Source organism: Dermacentor variabilis, chromosome 10 (assembly GCF_050947875.1).
Source record: "Dermacentor variabilis isolate Ectoservices chromosome 10, ASM5094787v1, whole genome shotgun sequence".
Classification (NCBI taxonomy): domain Eukaryota; kingdom Metazoa; phylum Arthropoda; class Arachnida; order Ixodida; family Ixodidae; genus Dermacentor; species Dermacentor variabilis.
Genome location: NC_134577.1, coordinates 121,727,401 through 121,753,959, shown reverse-complemented (window position 1 = coordinate 121,753,959; position 26,559 = coordinate 121,727,401). Strand labels below are relative to the sequence as shown.

Here is a 26,559-nt window from a genome sequence, read left to right as displayed (position 1 = left end):
GTGCTACGGTCTGTCAGACTAAGCACGCGAAAAAGTATGTGGAATGCGCTACTTCAGTTGTTTACCAAATCCCACTAGATTGCGGGAAAGTATACATTGGGCAAACTGGACGTTGTCTAAATGATAGGTTACGGGAGCACAAATACACGTGCCAGCTTCTGACAGCACCTAGCAACTTGGCCGCACATTGCAAACAGTGCAAATGCTCCCCGCTAATAGAAAGCACCACAGTCATTGGAACATCAAAAACGGAGCGAGAAATATGGGAGGCGCTTGCGATAGCTAAAGAAAAAGAGACGTGCGTAAGCACTCCGTCCATCGCGCTTATCAAAGCTGAGGTCGAGTTTTCCAGGGCGAACGGGTGCATGTGAACGATGTATGCCTGACTCAAACTATAATCACATGTCGTCACCTTGTCATATCTTTTTATATGTACCCGCCCCCCCCCCCCCGCACCATACCTCCTTGTATATAAGCGCGTTCTTTAACAGTATCAAACAGTTGGTAGTTTGCGCTTCGTCCGTCCACGTCCTGTCCTTCCTTAATATCGTGTTTGTAAAACTGAGCACAATATAACCATGAATCACCTAGTCTCCATAAGTACTTTGAGGTTAACCCTTCTAAATGTAGTAACTGCGTTGCACGACAATTAAAATAAGTTTAGCACTTTTGTCAATTCACATCGATGTATCTATATTCCAGTGGTACATAATTTCCACACACAAAATTAGGATTCAACCACATTTCAGTCAGATAAGTGTCGAAATCATTAGCTAAAATGTTCGGAGACTGAACATTTTGATAAACAAACGAGTATTCCATAAAATCTTTTATGTACCCTTGGCAACATCACGTTTTGCCTCATTGTGCCGTATGCGATCCAACCCATTTTTATTCTTCTATGAATTTCCTTCTCATGATCAGGGTTCCCTGTGATTAATTGACCTAGGTAAACATACTCCTTCACAGACTCTAGAGGCCGACTGGCGATCCTGAACTCCTGTTCCCTTGCCCGGCTATAGACCATTCTCTTTGTCTTCTGCATGTTAGTCTGCAGCCCCACTCTTGCACTCTCTCTGTTAAGGTCCTGAATCGTTTGTTGTAACTTATCTGCAGTATTGCTGAATAGAACAATGTCATCGGCAGACCGAAGGTTGCCGAGATATTCGCTGTCGATCCTTACTCCTAAGCCTTCCCAGGTCATTAGCTTGAATACTTCCAAGCACGCAGTGAATAGCATTCAAGAGATTGTGTCTCCTTGTCTGAGCCTTTTCTTTAAAGATATCTTCCTGCTTTTCTTGTGTAGAATTAAGGTATCTGTAGAACCTCTGTAGATATTTTCCGAGGTATTTACGTAAGTGTTCTCTACTCCTTGATTACGTAATGCTACTATGACTGTTGGTATCTCTACTGGATCAAATGCCTCTTTGTAATCTATAAAAGCCATATAGAGAGGCTTATTGTATTCTGCAGATTCCTCGATAACCTGATTAATGACATGGATGTGATCCATTGTAGAGCATCCCTACCTGAAGCCAGCCCGTTCCCTTGGTTGACTAAAGTCCAGTGTTGCCTTTATTCTATTGGAGGTAATTTTGGTAAATATTTTATATAATACTGGAAGTAATCTAATGAGCCTATAATTTTTCCATTCTTTATCGTCTCCCTTTTTGTGGATTAGTATAATGTTTGCATTCTTCCAGTTTTCTGGCACCTTTGCAGTCGATAGACACTTCGCATAAAGAGCCACCAGTTTTCCAAGCATTATGTCTCCTCGATCTTTGATTAAATCGATTGTTATTCCATCTTCTGCTGCTCTTCCTTGTTTCATGTCTTGCAAGGCCCTTCTGACCTCATCACTAGTTATCGGAGGAGTTTCTGTATCCTGTTCATTACTGTTTCTAATGGAGGTGTCCTGACTCCTCTCGGTACTGTACAGGTGAGTATAGAATTTTTCCGCTTCTTTTACTATATCTTCGAGATTGCTGATGCTATTATTCTGGTCATTTTTCAGTGCATACATATTGGTTTGTCCTATGCCAAGTTTCCTTCTCATTGATTTCAGGCTGCGTCCATTTTTGCGGCTTCTTCAGTCGTTCTCACGTTATAATTTCGAATATCACTTATTTACGCCTTTTTGATCAATTTTGACAGTTCCACGAATTCTACCTTATCTCTTGAGTTGGACACTTTCATTCTTTGTCGTTTCTTTATTAGGTCCTTTGTTACTTGGGAGAGCTTGGGGCCTTGCCTCCCACTTCAGTTGCTCCCTCTGAAGCCAGCCTAGTTATGGTTTCAGTCATTACCTCTATGCCCTCTTTATCTCGCTGTTCTAAGGCTGCATATTTGTTTGCAAGTACCAACCTGAACTTGTCTGCTTTTACCCTTACTGCCTCTAGGTTGACCTGTTTCTTCTTGACCAATTTTACTCTTTCTCTGTTGAAACTGGGGTGAATCCTAGCCCTTACTAAACTATTATCACTGCACTTTACCCTACATCCTGCACTATGCTGAGATCGGCAGAAAGTACGAAATCAATTTCATTTCTTGTTTCACCATTAGGGCTTTTATTTTCCAGGTCCACTTTCTGTTGCTACACTTCCTGAAAAAGGCATTCATTATTCGCAGCTTATTCCTTTCTGTGAATTCTGCCAGCATCTCTCTTCTATCATTCCTAGAATCAACGCCGTAGTTGCCAATATCTTGTTCACCAGCCTGCTTTATCCACATTTTTGCATTGAAGTCGCCCATTACTATAGTGTACTGAGTTTGCACTTTCCTCATCGCTAATTCAACATTTTCATAAAAGTGATCTACTTCATCATTATCGTGACTGGATATTAGAGTGTAGGCTTGTACTACGTTTAATCTATACATCTTATTAAGTTTGATTACGACTACAGCTACCCCCTCATTAATGCTGTAGAATTTGTCAATGTTGCCCACTATGTCCTTGTGGATTAAGAATCCTACCCCGTATTGCCTCATATTTGGGAGACTTCTATAGCAGAGGACATGGCCATTAGTCAGCACTGTATAAGTCTCACCAGTTCTTCTTATCTCACTAAGGTAAATGATATCCCAAACAATGTCTGATAGTTCCTCAAAGAGTCCTGCTAAGCTAGCCTCACTTGACAGAGTTCAGGTGTGTAAGGTTTTCAGGGTCATTAACATCCAAACACTTCAAATGAAAACGGCGACTGCAGAGCCCATGACAATGCAAAAACTGCTGGCGACCGAAGAGTGGCAGTGCACGTCAATCATTTTTGTCCCTTGATGCCATCGTGGTAGGTCACGGTAAAAACAGGAGTGCTCCAAATGTGGCCACATGCATTCAATGCACACTGAAGACTGCCTCCTTTGACGAGCCTGCATAACAGCTCCCATCGCTTTGTTTCATGTTGCGGTACAGATGAAGGCAGTATAAATAGCACAGAGTAAATTGCACAAAGTAAGCACAGGAGAATGTAGGCGGTGCAGTCTGGCACAGTGTCTCAAAGCACTTAGTGTCACGAGGGAAGAATACGAGAAACTGGTACATGCCAAACATCTCAATGAGCCAGTTGACTTTGGCATGATAGAAGTATGCGTTTGACTGTGGCTGAGTGGTTAGAGCATTGGACTGCTGTGCTCGAAGGCAAAGGTTTGATTCCACTGTTTGATATGCATTTCTTTTTATTGGAGTGGTCTGAGAAAAGGCAAGATGGGAACCTAGCTACCTATTCACCACCCAAGTGCCTAGAGGGAGGCAAAGAATGCTTCACATTAAAACAGGAATATGATTTGAAGACACTTTGAATTTCCTGTGTGCTGACAATCTGCTTGCTTCTGCACATCTCAGAATGCCAAGGTTTGATATATTTGTGAGCCTTGCAGAATGGATATTAGTTCTAAGTGAGCGCTCGCCCTGTCGTCTACTGTTTGTCCTACTGTGTGCTTGTCTGTTCGTATTCATAAGTGATCAGAAGTGAAGATGCGATTGTTGCTCCAGTCAGAAGTTGTCTGGACCAAGAAGCATTGTTGAACTGTACGGGTATGAAGTCCATAAAAACATGGCTGCTCCTGGTGGGGCAATTATCTGGTGAAATGTTTTTGTTGGCTTAGAATGATAAAACCTGTGAAAAAGACATTGTGTGCGACGGGGCAGTAAGTCGAGCTGGAATTTTTATGCCAAGGTGTCAGCGTTGAAAGAATGCTCTGAAGCTATGTATTGAGCGGGCTGGTAACTTAAATTTGTGTGGGCCATGCAATGAACAGGCATATTGGGGCACAGGTCCAACCAGGGTTTTGTAAATGAGTATTTTGAAGTTAAGTGTGTCAACAATTTTACAAACGAAAAAAAAAGAAAAAGCAGCACTAATTTTCTTGAGTACTTGTCAAGACTAACAATAAATACAAGCAGCTGCAGTACACGTCGTAGAGAAACTTGGCATGTACTGCATTCAAGGACTGACTGCGCGAATCAAAGGCTATGCCATGTTCCGGCATCTTTACTCAACTCTCTTGATTAATTGGCATACTTAATATCATTTCAATTAGGTGCCCATACTTGCCATTCATACTGTCTTTTGCATGCATGCTTTAGTGCTTTTATTTGTTATTTTCTGATGAACATGCATTTTAAGCTGCAACTGCAGAGTGACTTATGAAATTTTGTATTTCTGTGAAGTCCTTCTTAAATGAAAAGTGATTTATGTTGTCTGCATTTCAGTGTTTTTCTGTTTTTTCTGTAGCTTGTATGACACGTACAATTTCTGCATTCATGTTGATGCTTTTGCTGCTGTGCAGAAATAATTTGTACAACTTCTCCCATTTTATCCACACCTTGTTTATAATTCTATTGCCTTGCTAATACATGTATTCTTGTGTTGTATTTGTGCACACATTGTTATGTGTTGTTAAAAATCCTATGAAGGACACAGACCTTTTCAAGCCAAATTTGTGGCTTTTCGCCTGTGCCCCTGTTATCTGTACGTTGTATAGATACAAAGGTAAAGTTCAAAGTTCAAATTATGTTGCATCATAAGAAACCAAGAGTGCGATTAGCAGAATTTGTAACAGAAGAAACATGATGGGACGAAGTTAATTCTAGAGAAATTATAAATGCCTAAGTATTTCACTATGTATGCAGCGGCAAATACAGTGTTGTTTAAAGGCCGCTTACTAGGACTGGCCATTTTGAGCTGACAAAAGCACAGTGCATACAATGTATGCTAACGATCATGTCTGCTAAGTATTGCATCACTACACACCACTGAAAGAGCTGAAATTTCAAACCAAACGCTGTTTGCCCTTCTTTTCATAGGCGCCGCTCTCCCAGCCAGAGAGGTGATGTATATGCGCAAGTGCTCCTACAAATACGTGTTTGTTTGTGACGTCGCTTTTAGTTACACATGACTTCGAGAATTATTCGAGGCAACATCTGTTATTTGTGCAATCTGTGGCTTCAATGGGCAAGTTTATAGAAGTAATAAAACATGCAACCATTATGTCTGCTTGTTTTTGTTTCACTTTGTACCGTAGCAAGAAAGATGTACTTCAGTTTCGTCTGCATCTTCCCAAGTCGTTCAGTTGCTCATGCGGACAATGAAACAATGTAATTTTCTACCCTGTTCCAGCGCGCCATCATGCTTTTGTCTGCCTCAGTGTTCGTGTAGCAATGACATATACGACTGGTCAGGTGCTCTTGTGCATAGCGCACAAAATCGTGCACTGCGCGAAACAAGACAAATGCAACCACTTGCGTGCAATGCCATCAATGGAAGTGCACTGCGCAGCAAAAAAAGGGAGGGGGGGGGGAAAAAGAAAGTCCGTGCCTGTGACGTATGCGTCCTTCAATCCTCGAGCTCTAGGTACGGGAGAGCGCAGGGAAGGAATTCCGCTCGGTGCAGGCTCAGCGGGGCAATTGTAGAGAGTGTTATGTTGGCAGTGGTGCTTGCCTCCTGGAATCATGGGTTCGGTGCACTGAAATATTTATCTCAGCTATTAATGAACCAGTTTGAAAAATTCTTTAGTTATAACGCTCCCTAGAGAGCACGTAACTTCCAGTGTATAACCAAAATTTCCTATGTGGCCTAGTGGGGTGCCCTTTAAGGAAGTAGCTTGTACATAGTAAACACCAGTGGTAAAATGAGATTAGTACTGTTTTGTTAAAGGCAAACTGCAGCAAAACTTTCTGCTACGTAAAAAGACTGACTTGAAAAAGAGCAGTGCAAAAGACAGGGCAAGCGAGGCAAATACCTCAGATTCTGACCTTGAAAAACATAGAAATAGTATATATGTGGAACAGCCTCTGCTCAAAATTTAAGTTTGAATGATGAGTGCATGCATCACAAAAAGCTAACAAAAATGCACGTTTTTGGTACCAACACTAGAAAGGACTCTGCCATCACTGCTTACTGGAAGTAATGCAGGAAATAAAGTTTAGTTGAAACCATTGCAGATGTATATTTCACATGGCTGTTCTACTTGAGCTACGAGTTAATATATATGCCCAGGTATTGCGGGCGAGCTCCACCACTGGAAAAGCTGGCGTCACCATCGACATGACGTCGCATGACAGATCACGTGGACACAGCAGCTGGGTCGGCTGCTTCGGAAGCGCCGAAGTGAGCTGAAAAATGAAAGTATAAAGTTCCACATGCGCTGCGGTTCTGATTAAGCAGTGAGGCTTTCCTGCCTTGGGTGTCTGCTTGACAACATTTGAAAGTACTATAATAGGTAGTGGCTGCCTTTGGAGGCGTGCAGCATGGTAGGCTACTGCTTGGTGCTGCAGTGCCGGACGTACGCAATGGAGCTTGGCGTTAGCTTTATTCCCACGTAGCCACAAGAGAAGAAGCTAGGTGAAGCTTGGCTTGCGAAACTTAGGACTGGCAGACAGCCATAGGCTGCAACTTAGGTATGCAGCAAGCACAGATGTGAGGAAGATTTCTGCTATAGCGCCGGGTCTGCGATGTTTGGTGAGTAGCAGAAAACATGCACTGAGACACTCGCCCGCGCCCGCTGCATGGCTAATGTCATGACAGTTTGGTCTATGAACTTGTTGGTGCTAGATACTGACAAGTTCACTGGAATGGAAAGGGAACGGTAAGAAGCACATTAAAAAGAAGGTATGGCATATGGTCATCCTTGTGTTACTTATTTTTATTATTTATTTATTATACCCTCGGGGCCAAAGGTATTACAGAGGGGAGTGTGTAATATAGGTTGAAAAGACAATCAATACAATACAGTGAATTTTGTTAGAACATAATTTCAACATTCTCCAAAATAAACAAAGGTTGTTAGTGCATCGCGAAATTGTTGATTATCTTGAATGGCTGCAATATTGGGAGGTGGTTTCATTCGACAGATGTCTGGGGAAGGTAGGACTGAAAAAGAGCTTTAGTACTGCATTTTTTTATGACAACCTTGTGCCGATGATCAATGCGAGACAAATTATTAATTAATGCACTGGATTACGAAAAAGAAGCAGTGGGAAATCGCACGCTGGGAAGACCGATAAACATACAGTGTGATGCAACTTGAGAAATAATATTGAAACGCCCAGAATTTAGAAGAAGAAATAAAGAAGATTGAATCGTTGCGACCGCACAGCATAGTCGCCATAGGCGTTGAAGTCTCTATAACGAAATTATTTTTGAACAGTTCTGATAGTGTCCACACAACAATAGTTGCTTGTGTACTGCCAAATATTCATATTCTGCGGCCTAAAGCTCACGGCATGGTGCGAAAATGCACACGCAGCTAAAGCGAAACATTGTTCTCAGATATGCATGCAGACGTGCAGTCGGTCACTGGGAACCCGTGCGATCGCTGCATTGAGGCTTCGTTCTGTTATGCTCCATTTGGTTATACAGACAGCCCGGTGTAAGAACATACTTCACATAGTCTGCTTTCAGCGTCTGCCTACCTTTCATGCAAGAAGCTGGTTTGGGAGACTCCATCGTGGCGACTGAGCGCAGTAGCGTTCACTGTACGTATTCAGTAAAGAGATAGCATTTGTAAATGATTATGTGCTTTCAGCTTGCCCAAGATTATTATTTATGCAGTAAAAAACTTCCCTCGTTTTGAGAGTACTTACAGAAATGTCCAGGAGGGCTGCCGTGTGGTGTTTTTATTGAGCGCTATAAGCGAAACCTGTGAGAAGGGCGCTGCATGATCCCTTGTACTACGCAAGGCAGGTGCTTCCGACAGATGGCGAGTACGTAAGTCCTTGCCCCCAATACTGACTTGTTGACAAGTTATATTGAATCATCATTTGTATTATTAGGAATTGACAATATTTGTTATTTATTGTTATTTTAACATGTGTGGACATGTGTCATCATATGTGTGGTACATGAATACCAGTTGAGCCATGTTGAAGGGAACAATGCTGCATTAAGTTGCCCAAAAAGTGAAAAAAAAAATGATAGAAATTGCACCACACTGCACCTTCAAGATGCCTACATAAACCATCGTGGTCCAAGACGTGAATGCCTAACCGAAACCGCACGCATACCACACATATTGTCCTCGCTTGACTTTGTTACTCATCATCACTGATGCCAGGTTGCTGCATCATGGTTCAAGTGCAATACCAAAAAAGTTCAAATATGAATTTTCTGCAACTTCTTCATGGTCTTATTGGTGCATATCTGATAGCATATCGTCTGGGCATAAAAACGCAACAGCACATGGTCACATTTACAGGATTACTGCAATGTCCTGTCAACGTGTCCCTGTGTGGTTGCGTTTTTACTCGCAGACCATTAAGCAAAGAAATTTGCGACTTCATCAAATGCACTCAACTTTGTCAGCTTACTGTGGGATACATACAGTATAACATGTGATGCATAATTCAACATCAAAAATGGGGTGTAATGGCCCCTTTAATGAAAGCATTTCTTATTCTAAATCATAGCAGTTTTGTACGTAAGCTGGTCTATTAGTTGTGCTTCTCTAAGCCTTGTATAAAGTTGCTTAACAGTTTGCAAGTGGTCACGTATGTTAACGGTCACCTGCTAAAGCGGGAGTGGCATATTTTATGTGAAAACCTCTTTCTTCAACTGCGTGTAGTACACCTGCTTCATCCAGTTCTTTAATATAAGCCATCGCAGGAATCACATGCTGATCTATGCATGTATATTTTGGCTGCAATGCACATGCATTAGTAGCTACTGTTAACTTTCACAGGGCATTGAAGGCACACACTCTACAGCAGAACTGAGGCATCTTGAATGTCTTCAAGATTGAGCTCATGGTTGTTTACACTGCCGTTCCTGACTTTTACGTTTCTATAACAGTAATAATCATAATTAGTTTTGTCATTCATTGCGACATATCTGTGCACAGCCTTCAGGCAGATGGCTCCTTAAAACCAAACAATAGATTCTCTGAACATTATAATCTCAATTTACGTAAAATCAGAATTAAATGTGGGAAATATACTCAGTTTGGTGGCATTGCAACAATGCAACCCTTCACCCATGAATATTAGGTTTGTGTTTTTCTGTTTGTTTTAAACAAACAGGTTTATTGCAAGAATTGCTCATTCATTTTCCTTTCTTTGCCGTTCTTCTTGGCGCTTGGAGTACTATTTGCAGCGAAAACAGACGAGGACGCAAGAAGGCACATGAAACAGGCAGACAGGGTGCTATTTATTTCATGTGCCTCCTATTTGCCTTACAATGCTATTCTAAGACCCCATACCAACAAGCCTGTATTGCAACACTCCCTGTCACTATTTTGTAGTGAGTCTGGCTTTTGCTCAAGTGCTTCATTATAATGTGTGTGAAAGAGTGCCCTGATTTCTTGACCAATTTTACGCACTCTTTTTGTTGAGCTAGAACGTGCTATCACAAGCTTTGTACTGCTTGAAACTTAAGCGCGTAATCTTCTTTGTGGCTATTTTTTAAACATTTCTGCCTTCCCTTTATCTTATTTTTTATGTTTGTGTGTGAGTGCCTACTGCTTGTATCCTTTAGTAATGAGAGGATGATGCTCTTAGTGTAGTCGAATAATCACTTGACCATGCTGGTTGGGAGGCTACATTACACTTCTGTTGATTGGCCAATCGGGCTGTACTTTAAGAAGGACTGGAATGGTATGGCAGAGTTCTGTACCACATCTTGTAGGTGCAGAACTCCGGTAAGAAATGTCCACTGTGATGTACAGGTCAGCTGTATTTTTTTACTAGAATTGTGGTGCAGCAAAAGAACATGCATGAAATGATGGATGTAGATATTAGCACACTTACAGTTAATTTATATCAAGAAGAAAACAGACATTATATATGTGTATATAGAGCACATATGCATAGAGACAAAATTGAAGGTCATCCACCAAAATGTCTGTTTTCTTGTGGGTGTTCTTTTACTGTACCGCAATTCAGGTATAACAATATTCACCAACTAGCCCTGCAACATGGTTTTTTAAGACAGGTCAACTTCCATTGCTTCAGGTCCACAATGAATACTTGGCATTGAAGATAAAAATTATTTGAGCTTTGTTACCCTCCCACAATAGTGAAAAGCTAGTCTTACTGCGAGAAGATGCTTGGTACCTCAGAAAAGACTCAAAAACGAAAGATGGAGGTGGGGACCGGTTGCCATGGAATTCCCGCACCATCTCGATGTGACATCATGGATTTTGATGCCGTCTGCTAGGGCCTAGTTAGACTTCTATTGGTCAAAGTGGACGACATCGTATTCTAAAAGAACCAAAGATCGAGCTCCAAGAATATTTACTGAACCACAATGGCCTAAATGCAAAAAATGCTTTGCAATCCATAATGTCACACTGATGTACCAGCCTTGGGATTTTGTCGTGAAATTCAAGAGTGGAACTTTGACCCTCATTTCCTCTTCTAATAATGAAGACACTGAATGAAGTACAGTTCTTAAGAATCCTTTATCAATCTAAACTGGCCCAATGTTTCTCTTAGTGTCCCTTTTAAAAGTGTTCTGTGCTGGATTTTATTAGAATGCATTTGAGAGCCTTAGAAAGCACAGCTCTTCCAAGAATGCCCTGAAGTCTCGCAGACCTTTTCAGGTGGCACGTTTCTGGATGTAGTCTTGTTTTCTGTGCAGGAGGAGGTTCGCTCGTCCACAGAGATCCGCTTGTGGCTGCCACAGATTCAGAAGGAGATTGAAGTTTGCCTCCAGCGAGCTCAGGTGATCGACGACCAAAGATTGGTCCTTTTGGCTTGTGTATAGTGACATCCCTGTTTTTAAAAATGTGCAAAATATCCCAGCACAGACGCCTGTTTTCCAACAGGTATAGTCAGGCAGTCTTGCCATTTTTTGCCATCTCAGCCATGCTGCACTTTCCCTGACAAGTCTATGGACTTTGTGTGACTAAATTTCAGGCACAAAGGAAGAGTTGAAAGAATGGACATAGATGAGTGCTAATTTCCAACTAAATTTTGTTTTAATATGGCACGACTACGCATATGCATAGGGTAGAAACACACCCGCCGTGGTTGCTCAGTGGCTATGGTGTTGGGCTGCTGAGCACGAGGTCGCGGGATCGAATCCCGGCCACGGCGGCCGCATTTCGATGGGGGCGAAATGCGAAAACACCCGTGTGCTTAGATTTAGGTGCGCGTTAAAGAACCCCAGGTGGTCAAAATTTCCGGAGTCCTCCACTACGGCGTGCCTCATAATCAGAAAGTGGTTTTGGCACGTAAAACCCCAAATATTATAGGGTAGAAACATGCTAGAAAAGGGAGGGGGAGAGAGGAAACCAAAACAGCACCATCGGACTAAGACACGTGCAAGTTTAAGACTCGGAAAAACTACAGTAAAATGCAAACTTTGGCTGGTTGCTGCATGTTACATAAAAGAATGAGTAACACCACAAGAAACAGTTAAATGGGCTAAGCGCAGCACATAGTCAGCTCTTTGTCTGTCTTCTTTTTTATGTTCTGTGTCATGCACTGTTGCTTGTTCTTTATACATAGATACTTGCACATTTAAAGGAAGTGCCACTCTTGTGCACCATTGAATGCTTGCTTCAACTATCTCCCTTGTTTACTGGCACAGGGGTGTGTGAATGTATAATTCCAAAGGCAGAGTACAGTGCCATCCACTGCTGTGTAGAGCGCATGAGCGGCTAGTTTTGCTCTGCAGGGCAACACCTCGCAGCAATTGCTGAGTCCAAGATAGTGTGCCCAGGAGCAAGCGTAACCTAACAGACATGCACAACTGCCTTTGACGAATGATGACGTTAAAAAGCGCCTTTGTTTACCCTAATCTGCACTCATAGGTCGGCACTGTGGGATAATACTCACTCACACTCACTCACATAAATTTTTCCAGGCCTCGCACTCACTTTCACGCTCACCTCCCCTCACATTCACAAGCGCCCACTCACGCTCGCACTCACCTCCACTCATGCTCACCTCCACTCACACTCACTGGCACTCACTTGCACTCACACCTTTGAAACGAGTGAGTGTGAGTGAATGCGCCGACCTATGTCTGCACTCGGTCAGAGGGTGCTTGTGGCACGGCAAATGCCATAAAATGGAGCATATGGGCTGATCACGTTCACCAGTCCTTTTGCAAAAAAAAGAAAATTAAGCGCACTCACAGACTGTTCAAGATAACAAAGGCGCTTATGAACATCACCTCTGGGTAAATGGAACATGTGCATGTTTGCATGTATATTAGGTCATGCATGCTCCTGGGCATGCTATCTTGTACCCAACAACCATTGCCAGGTGTCGTCCCGCAGAGCAAAGCCAGTCACAGCACTGTACAACAGAAAACCGTTGGGCCAATAACCAGGGTTGGGGGAGGCCCCTGATCACACAATTTGCAGCACAGCACACATAAGATTACTAAGCAACATAGCGGGGATGTAATACATTCAAGTAGTGATTAATGTAACCGAATTGCATTTAAGTAATCATTCAAACAACATGTGCAGCTAAATAAAGATGGTTGAAGCAGAGAAGAAGCAATCGCAGGCATTGAAGTAACATTAATGGAATCAAATCGATTGCAAAATAGAATCTTTTAATTCCTAAAGAAAAGTTAGTTATTTCAATGTCAAGGTAGTATTTAGTTAAAACACGTTGGTGGGCTAGTTTATTTCAATATGTGATAGAGTGAGAGTGTGTAAGTGCGACTGAACGAGGACGTAGAAAGAAACAGATACACAGAGACAGGACTACTTTTACTATAGATTTTATTTTTGCATGCATCAATAAATATATACCGTACAAGCGGAACTAAATGAGACAGCAAGAAAGAACATTGAGTTGTGCATGTCAATGAACCGTACACGTGTCCAAGGCATGGTGAAAATATACACTGCAATGGTTACAACGATGAACCGAGGAATCGTATCTCCTTTTCAGATAGCGACACATGGCTTGCTCAAGCACCTTTCCTCAAATTTTGCAATTTCATAGGCCTCCGCAATCTCCCTTGTCATCCTGCTATGAGCCTTATACAAGATTGAAGTACTTTCAGATATGGGTTTGCAGGGACAATCTCGGCAAAGAACACCCAAATGACCTGAGATTATCCTAGTGACGTTATATCTATGCTCCTTTTAGTTTCTCATTGATGCGTCTGTCAGTCTGACCGACATACATTCTTCCACACAAAAGCGGAATTGCACTGACAATGTTATGAGTGCAGGTTGTAAATTGTTTGCCATGTTGAGTAGAACGTGCATTCCTTTTGTTAGTCTCTGAATTAACATGCTTGCATAGCTTTGCTCAGGGGCAGAGAAAACCGCATCCACACCTGACTTTGCTGCTATTCTTCTGAGATTATGTGAAATGCAATGAAGGTATGGTACCATAGCGGCTTTCTTTGCTGTAGCAGTGTCCTGCTTCCCTTCAATGCGTTTTTACGCTTCATGCTCAAGCCCTTCATAACAGAAGTGAGCACACACACCAGGTAATCAGAGTCTGCCAGGCGCTTGGCCTGATCTCTGACGCTGATTTCCACTTTGTGGTCACATAACGTTTGATTCAGTCGAAACCTCAGCAGTCATGGAGGCATTGCGGAATCAGGGTGTAGACGAGCTGTATGTAAAAATACTGAAAGATATCTATAGCGGCTCCACGGCCACCGTAGTCCTCAATAAAGAAAGCAACAAAATCTCAATAAAGAAAGGTGTCAGGCAGGGACATACGATCTCTCCAATGCTATTCACAGCGTGTTTACAGGAGGTATTCAGAGACCTGGATTGGGAAGAATTGGGGATAAGAGTTAATAGAGAATACCTTAGTAACTTGCAATTCGCTGATGATATTGCCTTGCTTAGTAATGCAGGGGACCAACTGCAATGCATGCTCACTGACCTGGAGAGGAAAAGCCGGAGGGTGGGTCTAAAAATTAATCTGCAGAAAACTAAAGTAATGTTTAACAGTCTCGGAAGAGAACAGCAGTTTACGATAGGTAGTGAGGCACTGGAAGTGGTAAAGGAATACATGTACTTAGGACAGGTAATGACTGCGGATCCTGATCATGAGACTGAAATAATCAGAAGAATAAGAAAGGGCTGAAGTGCATTTGGCAGGCATTCTCAGATCATGAACAGCAGGTTGCCATTATCCCTCAAGAGAAAAGTTTATAACCCCCCCAGCTGTGTCTTACCAGTAATCACGTATAGGGCAGAAACCTGGAGGCTTACGAAAAGGGTTCTACTTAAATTGAGGACGACGCGACGAGCTATGGAAAGAAGAATGATAGGTGTAACATTGAGGGATAAGAAAAGAGCAGATTGGGTGAGGAAACAAACGCGAGTTAATGACATCTTAGTTGAAATCAAGAAAAAGAAATGGGCATGGGCAGGACACGTGATGAGGAGGGAAGATAACCGATGGTCATTAAGAGTTGTGGAATGGATTCCAAGGGAAGGGAAGCGTAGCAGGGGCCGGCAGAAAGTTAGTTGGGCGGATGAGATTAAGAAGTTTGCAGGGACAACATGGCCACAATTAGTACATGACAGGGGTAGTTGGAGAAGTATGGGAGAGGCCTTTGCCCTGCAGTGGGCGTAACCAGGCTGATGATGATGATGACTTCATCGGAGAATTATTGAAACACGATGTTACTACTTCGCGTTTTACGAGTTTTGAACGAGCAGAATGAAATGGTAGGACTGGCTCATTGCCTCTCGGCTGATAACTCCAGCAGACCTCTCATGGTGAAAAGTACAATCCCAAGTCTAAAAACCTTATGAAATTGCCTACGAGGACTTCATGCATCAGCGACAAAGGGGACAACACTTCAGTGAACAAGGATACGGTTCTTGAAACCAGCGAGTCAAAATTGTTTGATTCCTTATTCAAAAAGATAAAAAAATCCTAAACGAATTCGAACAGCTTCATGACATCACTGTTGCTTTTCAGGCGTTCATCAAGAACCTTGTCACGGTTAGCTTGCTATAAGTCACTTAAGCAGGGAGCGATACATGACCCAATGCATATGCCATCTTTTTGTATGACATTTCTCTACCATGTCGTGATGTAAGTCGAGTTAGTATAAAACTAAGAAGTTCTAAAAATCTGTCGCAAGTCCAACCAGAAGTGTTTTGAAATCGAACCGCTCCTAACTTGTCAGTGCAGTCAGTTACACATTTCATCAAGTCATTCTGCAGGAACAAATAGTACAGATCTTTTAAGTCAATATAAAAAGCAACAAGGTTCATGTCTTGTCAGTCTTTAAAGAATTCCACCACTTTTTCAGACTTACTTACCAAAATATGTTGTTGATTGGCAAGAGCTTTAAATACTTTTGTAAAAACGTCGCTACATGTTTCTGCCAGGTTTCATTCTTACACTATCACTTAGAGGGGACATTCTGGCTTGTGCATTTTTGAGAAAAACAAATCAAGGTCCCCCTTTGTGCTTTTTTCGATAGACCACGATAACCCATCAGTTTGAAACTATTACATAGCTTCTTTGCTTCATTTTGTACTTTCTTAAGTGCTATGTCGTTGTGGACCCTGAAGGCTGACGAAATGGCTTCACAAGCCTTTGAATTATACATCATCCTGTTGAGTGTGGGCGCATTGTCTTTCATGAACTTAAGTCTTATTCAAGGAGATCATTTCACAAAGGGGACGGGACCGCATTAGCACATCCACTCCCTCTGATACGCACCTTTCCGACTCAGCTTCAGGTACTCGCTGTGATACTTGTCGTACCATTGCCAACAGACTGGGAGCAGACTTCTTTGGCTGAGTCGCGAACTTTGACCCACATTTGATACTTGCTGTACCTTGTCCGGCAGCACCACATCCTTGACGATGTGTACTTGGCTCATTGATGCTGAAGGCTTCTTCTGTAATCCTGGCCTCAGGCTTGCTGGAACATGCTGCCATAGGAATTCCGTCGTGGGGTCGATGATCCAGGAGAACTCTTGCCACGAGTGCCCACTTGTTGCAGGTTCCAGAAGTAGCGGCAAGTTTTCTCTGTACATTCGTACTTGTTAGTGCTATTCTGAGCGCATCAGTTTGCAGATCCGAATGCTGTGGTTAGTTGAAGGTCGGCAACACCCGAATTATGCGACAACTTTGGGTGACAGAATCTTGTGTTGCATGCAGAAGCCAAGCATGCGAGCTCTGCAAGCTTTCAAAGCAATCAGTGGGATGATGTGGCTAACAAAATACCACAATGGAATGCCCGATGTACTAGAAATGAACTTGGTTAAAACACGTTGGCGGGCTAGTTGGTTTGAATCCATGATAGAGTGTGTAACCGCGACTAAACGAGGACATAGAAAGAAACAGATACACACAGACAGCGCTACTTTTAACGATTTTATTTTCGCATGCATCGATAAATATATACCGTATGAGCGGAAACAAACGAGACAGCAAAAAAGAACATTCAGTGGTGCATGTCGATGAGCCGTACATGTGTCCAAGGCGTAGTCAAAACACACACTGCAGTGGTTACAACGATAAACTGAGGAATCGTATTGGTAGCTTCGATATCTTTGTCGCTACCTTGTCATCGTATTTTGTGGCGTCTAAAGTCTCTGTAGAGTAGGTCATCGAGGTGTCTCGTCAAATACCCCCTTATCGAGTTTTGCAATCTTTTGGTGAAGTGGCTCTATTTGAACTTGGACACTTACCTTGGACGTCAAGAGGTCTTTTCTTTGCAGCATGCTTTCTGCTTCAGTTACGATGCTGTCCATTTATGAGTGGGGGCTGTGGCATCATCGGAGTAGTTCCATCTGTTGGCAGGTAGCCTGGAACTCGTCATGAAATCGCAGGTACTGCGGAGCAATTCTGTGCGTTGGGGAGGTCAACATTGTTACAGAGGTCCTAGATTTCAGCACCATGTGGTGGACAGCGGGGTCCACTGTCTACTGCATAGGCATTAAAGCTGAAAGATACCCAGGGTTTGTACGCCTTCTTGAAAACCCTTATATTTGAAAAAAGAGATTCAAGGGCCTTAGAACTTCTCGAAAACAAATGAGCTCCTTGAATTCCTTGAAAAGGGGGTAATAGGCGCTGTTTTGTATTGTCACATAGTAGTGACAGCAAAGAAAGCAGCAAAACTGGGAATGACGAAACTAGCGTTTTATTGGGTGAACTTGTGCCCTAAAAAAAGGCTATAATCAAGGAACGGCAACAGCGATGAACACAGTCGGCAATTGTCGAAAATCTGATCAGCGGGTCAAGCGCGTCAGCTTTTATAGATGAGCAGTCGAAGGTTTCAGAGTAATCACTGGTGCCCGCGTGTCCTCCAGAAAATTCTACACAATTCACGTCGCACATGCAGTCAGATTACACAAACTTGGGCGACAACAGACAGCAGAAAGAATAGATAACAGACAAGAAACTTCCGATAAATGTGGGTGCATCCTGCATCAAGCTGTCAGAGTTTGATGCCAACCGTGCAAGCTTTGACGTCTTCATTGAATGCTTGAAGCTGTACATTACGGCTAGTGAGGTCGCTGATTCTAAGAAGCTACTCTCTTGGTCCTGAGCGCCATTGGATAAAAAGCGTATATCACCTTTTGAAGCCTGCTTCCTCTGAAGATGCCCAGCACACCAGCATATGGGGCAGCAATGTCAGTGCTACAGAAGCACTACACTCCAAGGGAATCTGTGGTAACAAAAAGATATCGCTTCAACCAAAGAAAGCGAGCACCCGACGAAAGTGTTGTGGACTTTGTGGTTGAGCTCAAGAAATAGGTGGCTCTCTCTGACCTCCAACAACTGCATATCACAATGGCTTCCTGGAACAAGTACTTTGGGACCATCTGATCGCTGATCTGCATTCTGAGGTCATACATTGTAGACTGCTAGCTATGAATGACACCAAGCTCATTTGGAACCATGTTTGCAGCATTGCTGTGGCCATAGAAAAGATACCCTAGTAATGGCTTCATAGCATAGCTTGACGTGCTCGTCCAGACCTAGGGCACTAAAGCCGAAAGCAAATTGTCATTTATATTGTCTGTTCATGAACACCACTTGTTATAAATGTAAAAAAAAAAAAAAGGGGGCATACGGTGAAAATGTGCAAAACGAGAGTTGTGCATCAGGTCAAGCAAGAATCTTCGGACAGTGACCGGCTTACATTGTGTCACACTATTAATTGCCTAGACACGCCTGCCATTATTGCCATAGCATGGATAAATGGGTAAGAGGTACTCATGGAACTAGACACAGGAGCGGCAGTTTTCATTATGTTGGAGGCAGAATGTGCGAAGCATTCTTTGATGCTAACCTCAGGTATGCGATTGTCAACCTTGTAGCGTACAATGACAAGCGAGTTGATAACAAGGGAATCTTTGATGTTAATGTAAAGTACAATGGTGAGTGTTTTCATTTGCCTCTAGTAATCGTGAAACAGACTGTAGGTACAAGAATGCCGATTTTGTTTGGCCGCAACTGGCTTGCTAAAGATGAGACGGCATAAAGTGATGTAGGTGAAGGCACTAACAAAAGAAATGCTTTTGATTGATAAATATGGCGAAGTGTTCGAGCCATGTTGCCCTTGTAAATGAGCTATGACCAGGGCAGCAGGATGAACGATACGCTGGCTGGTGGTGAGCAACTTTATTGATAGCACTGCTGCATTATATAGGAAGCAGTGCTGAAAGGGCTTAGGTAAAAAAAAGGGAAATAATGATATGCTGTTTTAGGAACAGAGGGAGAGAAAACGGATGTGCATGCACGGCTTGCTTGGCTAGTCCTCAACAACAAACAACGAAAACATAACATTCCTTTCTGCTTAATTAGAACCGTTGTACTGGCTTCCGAGTTCGTGTTGATCGCCTTAGGTTAGGTTGCACGAGGCTGGTCATTTAATCAGCTGCTTCGACGTCAGGAACTTGCTTCAGCAGTAGAGCTGGGACATTTCTCTGGCCTGTTGGTGTCTGTTCTGCTCCGGATGTTTCCTTGGCTGCCATACGTGGACATGATGAGACAGCACTGGTTGTTTCAGGTCAGCCCCCCACTTGCACTAGCTCCGTAAGCAGTTCCTTCAGGTGTAGCTTCATGACGGTGGCAGACTTTGCTGGCGTTTCAGCCTTTATCATTCTGGCTCTGAAGGTAGACTGCATGTGCCCTGGTGCCCATTTTTGACCGGTTCCATAATTCCACAAATGTGCACTGCTGCCTGGTGAAACGGCCCAGTTGTCAGGACCCGTCAATGAATCGGCAGCCCTGGACGGCCGTCAATGGACGGCAAGCTTGTGTCCAAGCACAAACGTAGCTGATAGCCGAGCAGCATCTCGGAGTGAGACTTTCCTTCCCTTTGGGGTGGTTCGCCTGTAATTGAACAACAGTTGCATTAGGTTATCTTTTTGCCACCCCATCCTTCAGAGTTAGAACCACTCTTTCTGCTTCTCCAAAGAACACAACAATCAAACCTCGGCCCTCAGTCCACAGCAGCTGCGAAGCAACTGACCACGGCGTTGGTCAGACCTGCGACGCAGCAGAGGGTGCTAAGAATCCCTGGCTCCGGACAGGCCGCCATTGGAATATGAACCCGGCAACGTTTAATGCAAGAACATTATCTAGTGAGGCGAGTCTAGCAGTGCTATTGGAGGAATTAGAGGGCAGTAAATGGGATATAATAGGGCTCAGTGAAGTTAGGAGGCCAAAAGAAGCATATACAGTGCTAAAAACCGGGCACATCCTGTGCTACCGGGGCTTAGCGGAGAGACGAGAACTAGGAGTTGGATTCCTGATTAATAAGAATATAGCTAGTAACATGCAGGAATTCTATAGCATTAACGAGAGGGTGGCAGGTCTTGCTGTGAAACTTAATAAGAGGTACAAAATGAAGGTTGTACAGGTCTACGCCCCTACATCCAGTCATGATGACCAGGAAGTCGAAAGCTTCTATGAAGACGTGGAATCGGCGATGGGTAGAGTGAAAACAAAATACACTATACTAATGGGTGACTTTAATTCCAAGGTAGGCAAAAAGCAGGCTGGAGACAAGGCAGTGGGGGAATATGGCATAGGCACTAGGAATAGTAGGGGGGAGTTATTAGTAGAGCTTGCGGAACGGAATAATATGCGGATAATGAAAACCTTCTTCCGCAAGCGGGATAGCCGAAAGTGCACGTGGAGGAGCCCGAACGGCGAGACTAGAAATGAAATAGACTTCATACTCTGCTCTAACCCTGGCATCATACAAGATGTGAACGTGCTCAGCAAGGCGCGCTGCAGTGACCACAGGATGGTAAGAACTCGAATTAACCTAGACTTGAGGAGGGAACAAAAGAAACTGGCACATAAGAAGCCGATCAATGAGTTAGCGTTAAGAGAGAAAATAGAGGAATTCCGGGTCAAGCTACAGAACAGGTATTCGGCTTTAACTCAGGAAGAGGACCTTAGTGTTGAAGCAATGAACGACAATCTTGTGGGCATCATTAAGCAGTGTGCAATGGAAGTCGGTGGTAACTCCGTTAGGCAGCATACCAGTAAACTATCGCAGGAGACGAAAGATCTGATCAAGAAACGCCAATGTATGTAAGTCTGTAACCCTACAGCTCGAATAGAACTGGCAGAACTTTCGAAGTTAATCAACAGGTGTAAGACAGCTGACATAAGGAAGTATAATATGGATAAAATTGAACATACTCTCAGGAACGGAGGAAGCCTAAAAGTAGTGAAGAAGAAACTAGGAATTGGCAAGAATCAGATGTATGCATTAAGAGACAAAGCCGGCAATATCATTACTAATATGGATGAAATAGTTCAAGTGGCTGAGGAGTTCTATAGAGATTTATACAGTACCAGTGGCACCCACGACGATAATGGAAGAGAAAATAGTCTAGAGGAATTCGAAATCCCACAGGTAACGCCGGAAGAAGTAAAGAAAGCCTTGGGAGATATGCAAAGGGGGAAGGCAGCTGGGGAGGATCAGGTAAAAGCGGATTTGTTGAAGGATGGTGGGCAGATTGTTCTAGAGAAACCAGCCACCCTGTATACGCAATGCCTCATGACCTCGAGCGTACCGTAATCTTGGAAGAACGCTAACATAATCCTAATCCATAAGAAAGGGGACGCCAAAGACTTGAAAAATTATAGACCGATCAGCTTACTATCAGTTGCCTACAAACTATTTACTAAGGCAATCGCACATAGAATCAGGAACACCTTAAACTTCTGTCAAGCAAAGGACCAGGCAGGATTCCGTAAATGCTACTCAACAATAGACCATATTCACACTATCAATCAGGTGATAGAGAAATGTGCGGAATATAACCAACCCTTATGTATAGCTTTCATTGATTACAAGAAAGCGTTTGATTCTGTCGAAACCTCAGCAGTCATGGAGGCATTACGGAATCAGGGTGTAGACGAGTCGTATGTAAAAATACTGAAAGATATCTATAGCGGCTCCACAGCCGCCATAGTCCTCCATAAGCAAAGCAACAAAATCCCAATAAAGAAAGGCGTCAGGCAGGGAGATACGATCTCTCCAATGGTATTCACAGTCTGTTTACAGGAGGTACTCAGAGACCTGGATTGGGAAGAATTGGGGATAAAGGTTAATGGAGAATACCTTAGTAACTTGTGATTCGCTGATGATATTGCCATGCTTAGTAACTCAGGGGACCAATTGCAATGCATGCTCACTGACCTGGAGAGGCGAAGCAGAAGAGTGGGTCTAAAAATTAATCTGCAGAAAGCTAAAGTAATGTTTAACAGTCTTGGAAGAGAACAGCAATTTACATTAGGTAGCAAGGCACTGGAAGTGGTAAGGGAATACATCTACTTAGGGCAGGTAGTAACGGCGGATCCGGATCATGAGACGGAAATAATCAGAAGAATAAGAATGGGCTGGAGTGCATTTGGCAGGCATTCTCAGATCATGAACAGCAGGTTGCCATGATCCCTCAAGAGAAAAGTGTATAATAGCTGTGTCTTACCAGTACTCACCTACGGGGCAGAAACCTGGAGGCTTGCGAAAAGGGTTCTACTGAAATTGAGGACGACGCAACGAGCTATGGAAAAAAGAATGATGGGTGTAACGTTAAGGGATAAAAAAAGAGCAGATTGGGTGAGGGAACAAACACGAGTTGATGACGTCTTAGTTGAAATTAAGAAAAAGAAATGGGGCATGGGCAGGACATGTAATGAGGAGGGAAGTTAACCGATGGTCATTAAGAGTTACGGACTGGATTCCAAGGGAAGGGAAGCGTAGCAGGGGGCGGCAGAAAGTTAGGTGGGCGGATGAGATTAAGAAGTTTGGAGGGACGACATGGCCACAATTAGTACATCACCGGGGTTGTTGGAGAAGTATGGGAGAGGCCTTTTCCCTACAGTGGGCTTAACCAGGCTGGTGATGATGATGATGATGATTTCTGCTTCTCCATTCGATTGCAGGTGGAATGGTGGTGTAGACAGGTGCACAGTATTGTTTATTGCTACAAACATGGCGAACCCCTGGCTTGTGAATTGAGTGCTGTTATTAGGCATGATTGTGTGTGGTTCCCTGAAACGGCAGAACATGCTTCACAAACACCGACTACTGCTGGCTGTGCTCGCATGCCTCATGGGAACAGCTTCAATCCACTTCATGTGTGCATCTACCACCACCGCGATCATCTGGTCTGCTATCGGCCTTGCAAAATCAATGTGGATCTGAGACCACCTGTCACCTGTTTTAGGCAAATTTACTGGCAGGGTTGCGAAAGACATGGGCAGGTTCTGCACGCAGTTTGTACATCGAGCTCACAAGTTCTATATATCCTTGTCCAGACCAGACCACCAGAACAATGGCCGCGCCAGTGATTTCATTGACAAAAAGCCCTGGTCCATTTTATGTAGCAGGTGTAATATTATTCTTCGTGCCGCAGATGGTATCACGACCTGACTGCCCCAGTAGACTAGTTGGTGGGGCCCACAATAGTTCTAATTTGCAATCGAAAAATGGTAATAACGATTGCTCCATTCCCTTAGCCATTCGAGGCCACCCATTCACTCTATAGAGCATAACGTGGACTAACACAGGGTCCTTGGCGAATAGCTCCTCTCATTTGTGCGTCGTTACAATACTCTTTTCAAGAGCTTCCAACGACAATGGGTTCGCCTCTGATGTTGGACCAGTCACCTCTAATGGCAGTCTACTGAGGGCGTCTGCTGTGATCAGTTTTTTTCCAGGCACGTACTGTAGCTTGTACAGGTAGCCACTCAGGAGCAGTGCCCACCGTTGAATATGAGCAGCCGCCATCATTGACATCTGACAATCAGGCCTCAGTAGTCCTAACAGGGGTTGATGGTCGGTGACCAAGGTAAACTGTTGACCTAGAAGGCAATCACAGAAACAAGATGTGCGAAAAATAAGTGCCAACGCCGCTCGCTCCAGCTGTGAGTAGTTTTATTCTGCTTTCATTAGTGTTCTGGAGCAAAATCCAATTGGTCTGTGCTCGTTTCCTGCTGAGTGAAACAGAACCGCTCCCACACCATATGGAGACACACCACATTCCAGCTTAAGTTAGGGTCAAAGTGGACCAGCAGTTGGGCATTCTTGAAGTTTTGCTTAGCTTTTTCGAATGCAGTCTGCTGTGGTGGCACTTACTACCAGCATGCTCTTTTTTCCGTTAGCCGGTACAATGGCGAAAGCACTGTGGACATATTCCGCAAGAATCATGCGTAGTACCATATTTACTTGAATCTAACATGCACTTTTTTTTCCGATAAAATGGGCCTGAGAATTGCATGTGCATTTAGTACGACCCTAAATCTGCGTTACCACATCGCCATCAACATTTCAAAATGGCCGCCTCGTACGCGCTTCGAGCCTAGCTGCCGTAGCTTCCTCCATGTGCTGTAGTATGTGTGCCTAGGTTAATCCGCTGTCTGCCTTCCATTTTCTGTGTTTGCTCTATCAGCATGAAAGTGCTGACTGCGAAGATACACTGAGTTCATCATGAAGCCGCAATTAAAAGGAAAGTGATGACCTGTGCGGAGACGAATGGAAATTGGGCTGCATCACGGGCATTTGGAGTTGCCAAAACTTGCATGTGGGACTGGATGTTCATGTTTTGCTTGTACACGCATGACACCATGCTTGTTAATTTAGCTAGTAAGCAAATGTTTAAAAGTTTATATGACTGATAAATCTACTATCCTTACTTTTCATATAGCTGTCTACTAATTTGCTGTCAAAATCTATGCTTCGCCTTTTGGGTGAAACTACGCCTTTTTTTATTTATCGGAACTTTTGTGTGTTGGAGAGTAAATCCTTGTTTTTCCAGAAGAGAGAAAGTTGCGTTTCTGTATGAAAGAATGAGGTGTGCGGTACTGTAAAGGACTTTTCTTTTTTTAGGTAACGGCAAATGGGCGCACGTTACAATCGAGGGCGGTTTTCTTTTTTCCTTTCTTTTGGTCATGGAAACCAAGTGCGCATTACAATCGAGGGCATGTTAGAATTGAGTAAATACGGTATGTGAGCATGACCAAGAATAAACGCAACTATGCGACATTTTGTGTGCGTGGTGCTTCCATGACGGCATCTACGTTCTTCTCAATGGGGTGCATTCCTTCACGATCTATGCAATGCCGAATGTGTGTGAGTGAAAGTATATAGATATATATATATATCTTTTCTCATGCAATGAACGCTCATTTGTTAGTTATCCCTGTATCCCGTCTCTTTTTTTAGTTGTCCATGTGCTTCTGCGCCACTGTTTAAATAATGTCATACCACCTAGCCCACTAGTCTGTCCTTTTGGACTGAAAGTTGTTGAAACTTGCATTTGTCAGCTCTAAGCTTAACACCATGATCTTGGAGTCATTCTAAAACTTCCTTAAGGCACTCTTCACTGCCACTGCTACGTTCTGCCACTAGCACATCATCAATGCAAGCTTGGATGCCTGGTAGCCCGCTGAGTATTACGTCCATATTCTTTGAAAAATAGCTGGCGTGGATGCTATACCGAACGGAAGTCTATTGTAACAAAACATAGCATGATGAGTGTTAACACACAGCTTGTGTGACGCGTCATTGAGCAGTACCTGACTGTACGTGTCCTTCAACTCCAACATGCCGAAGCTCTCACTCCCATTCAGGCTAGCAAACATCCCCTCGATTGCAGAAAATGGATAATGCTCCACATCACATGCTGGGTTGAGGGTGAGCTTAAGATCTCCATATTCTTACAGTACCATCCTTCTTTAACACCATTATGACAGGCGTAGCCCACTCTGCATTTTGTACTGGTGATAAAACTCCAAGGGCCACCAGCCGATCAATTTCGCATGAGACCTTATCATGTAGTGCATAAGGAAGGGATCTAGCCATAGAGAATTTCGGTGTGGCCGTGTCCTTGAGCTTTAGGTTTGCAGAAGGACCTTTGATGAAACCCAGGTCTGCCGAGAAGACGTCTTCGTAACTGCTGAGCGGCCTGCTCACCATGTGCTCGGTTGGCCTAGTATCGGCTGAACTATCTGGCACTGTCAGCTGTCCAGTTGAAACGCCCCTCTTGCCGAGTGCAGTTATGAGGTCTCAACCACACATACTAGGTCCTGTAGAGACAAGCACAATTAGCTCGCATGCGATGGACACTTTTCATGCTTCACCGACAGTTTTTCACCCAACACGGGCAATTTTCCTGCGTAACATGACAACTTCATTCGCTGCGCCTTCAAGCATGGCAACTGTGTGCAGTGTCTGTTGTAAACTTTTCATGACATCATGCACACCGGGGATCCCATGTTGCTTTCCGTGAACAGTTCCATGTCTCCCCAGCAAAATGTGAGTCGTATCGGAGGTTTCAATCCATTTCGCCTTCGGGAAGTTAGTGTCAAGACATGTAGCTCATTGACTTCGACATTATCGTCATTGTTCTATGCAGTTTGCATGACTGTCAATGCTTTTACACTCGCTGAGTGCTTTGCAACTTCTATGTCTGCTGGCGTGGTGTAACACAATCTAGCTAAGTGACCACGCCGTCCACAATGAAAACGGCATGCTTTTTCCCACATGCAGACATTAGCGTCAGGTCTGGTGCTTCCGCATTGTCCACAAGTTTGTGCTGCACTTATGGTTAGCTTGGAATGATCGATGACGGGCTTGTACGTTGAGCATCATTGGCAGTCCTACGCTCATATCTTTGGCATCGCTGTCTG

The 26,559-nt window shown here is 43.6% G+C and overlaps 1 protein-coding gene across 2 annotated transcripts in view; it reads left to right on the top strand.

Moving 5' to 3' along the window:
• The window catches only part of LOC142560931 (uncharacterized), a 122,711-nt gene that overhangs the window by 20,187 nt on the left and 75,965 nt on the right, over positions 1 to 26,559 (top strand). For both annotated transcript variants that reach the window (XM_075673356.1, XM_075673357.1), the window contains exon 3: positions 11,073 to 11,156. In XM_075673356.1, coding sequence (XP_075529471.1) covers positions 11,073 to 11,156 — 84 coding nt within the window. The remainder of the gene's footprint in view (positions 1 to 11,072; positions 11,157 to 26,559) is intronic.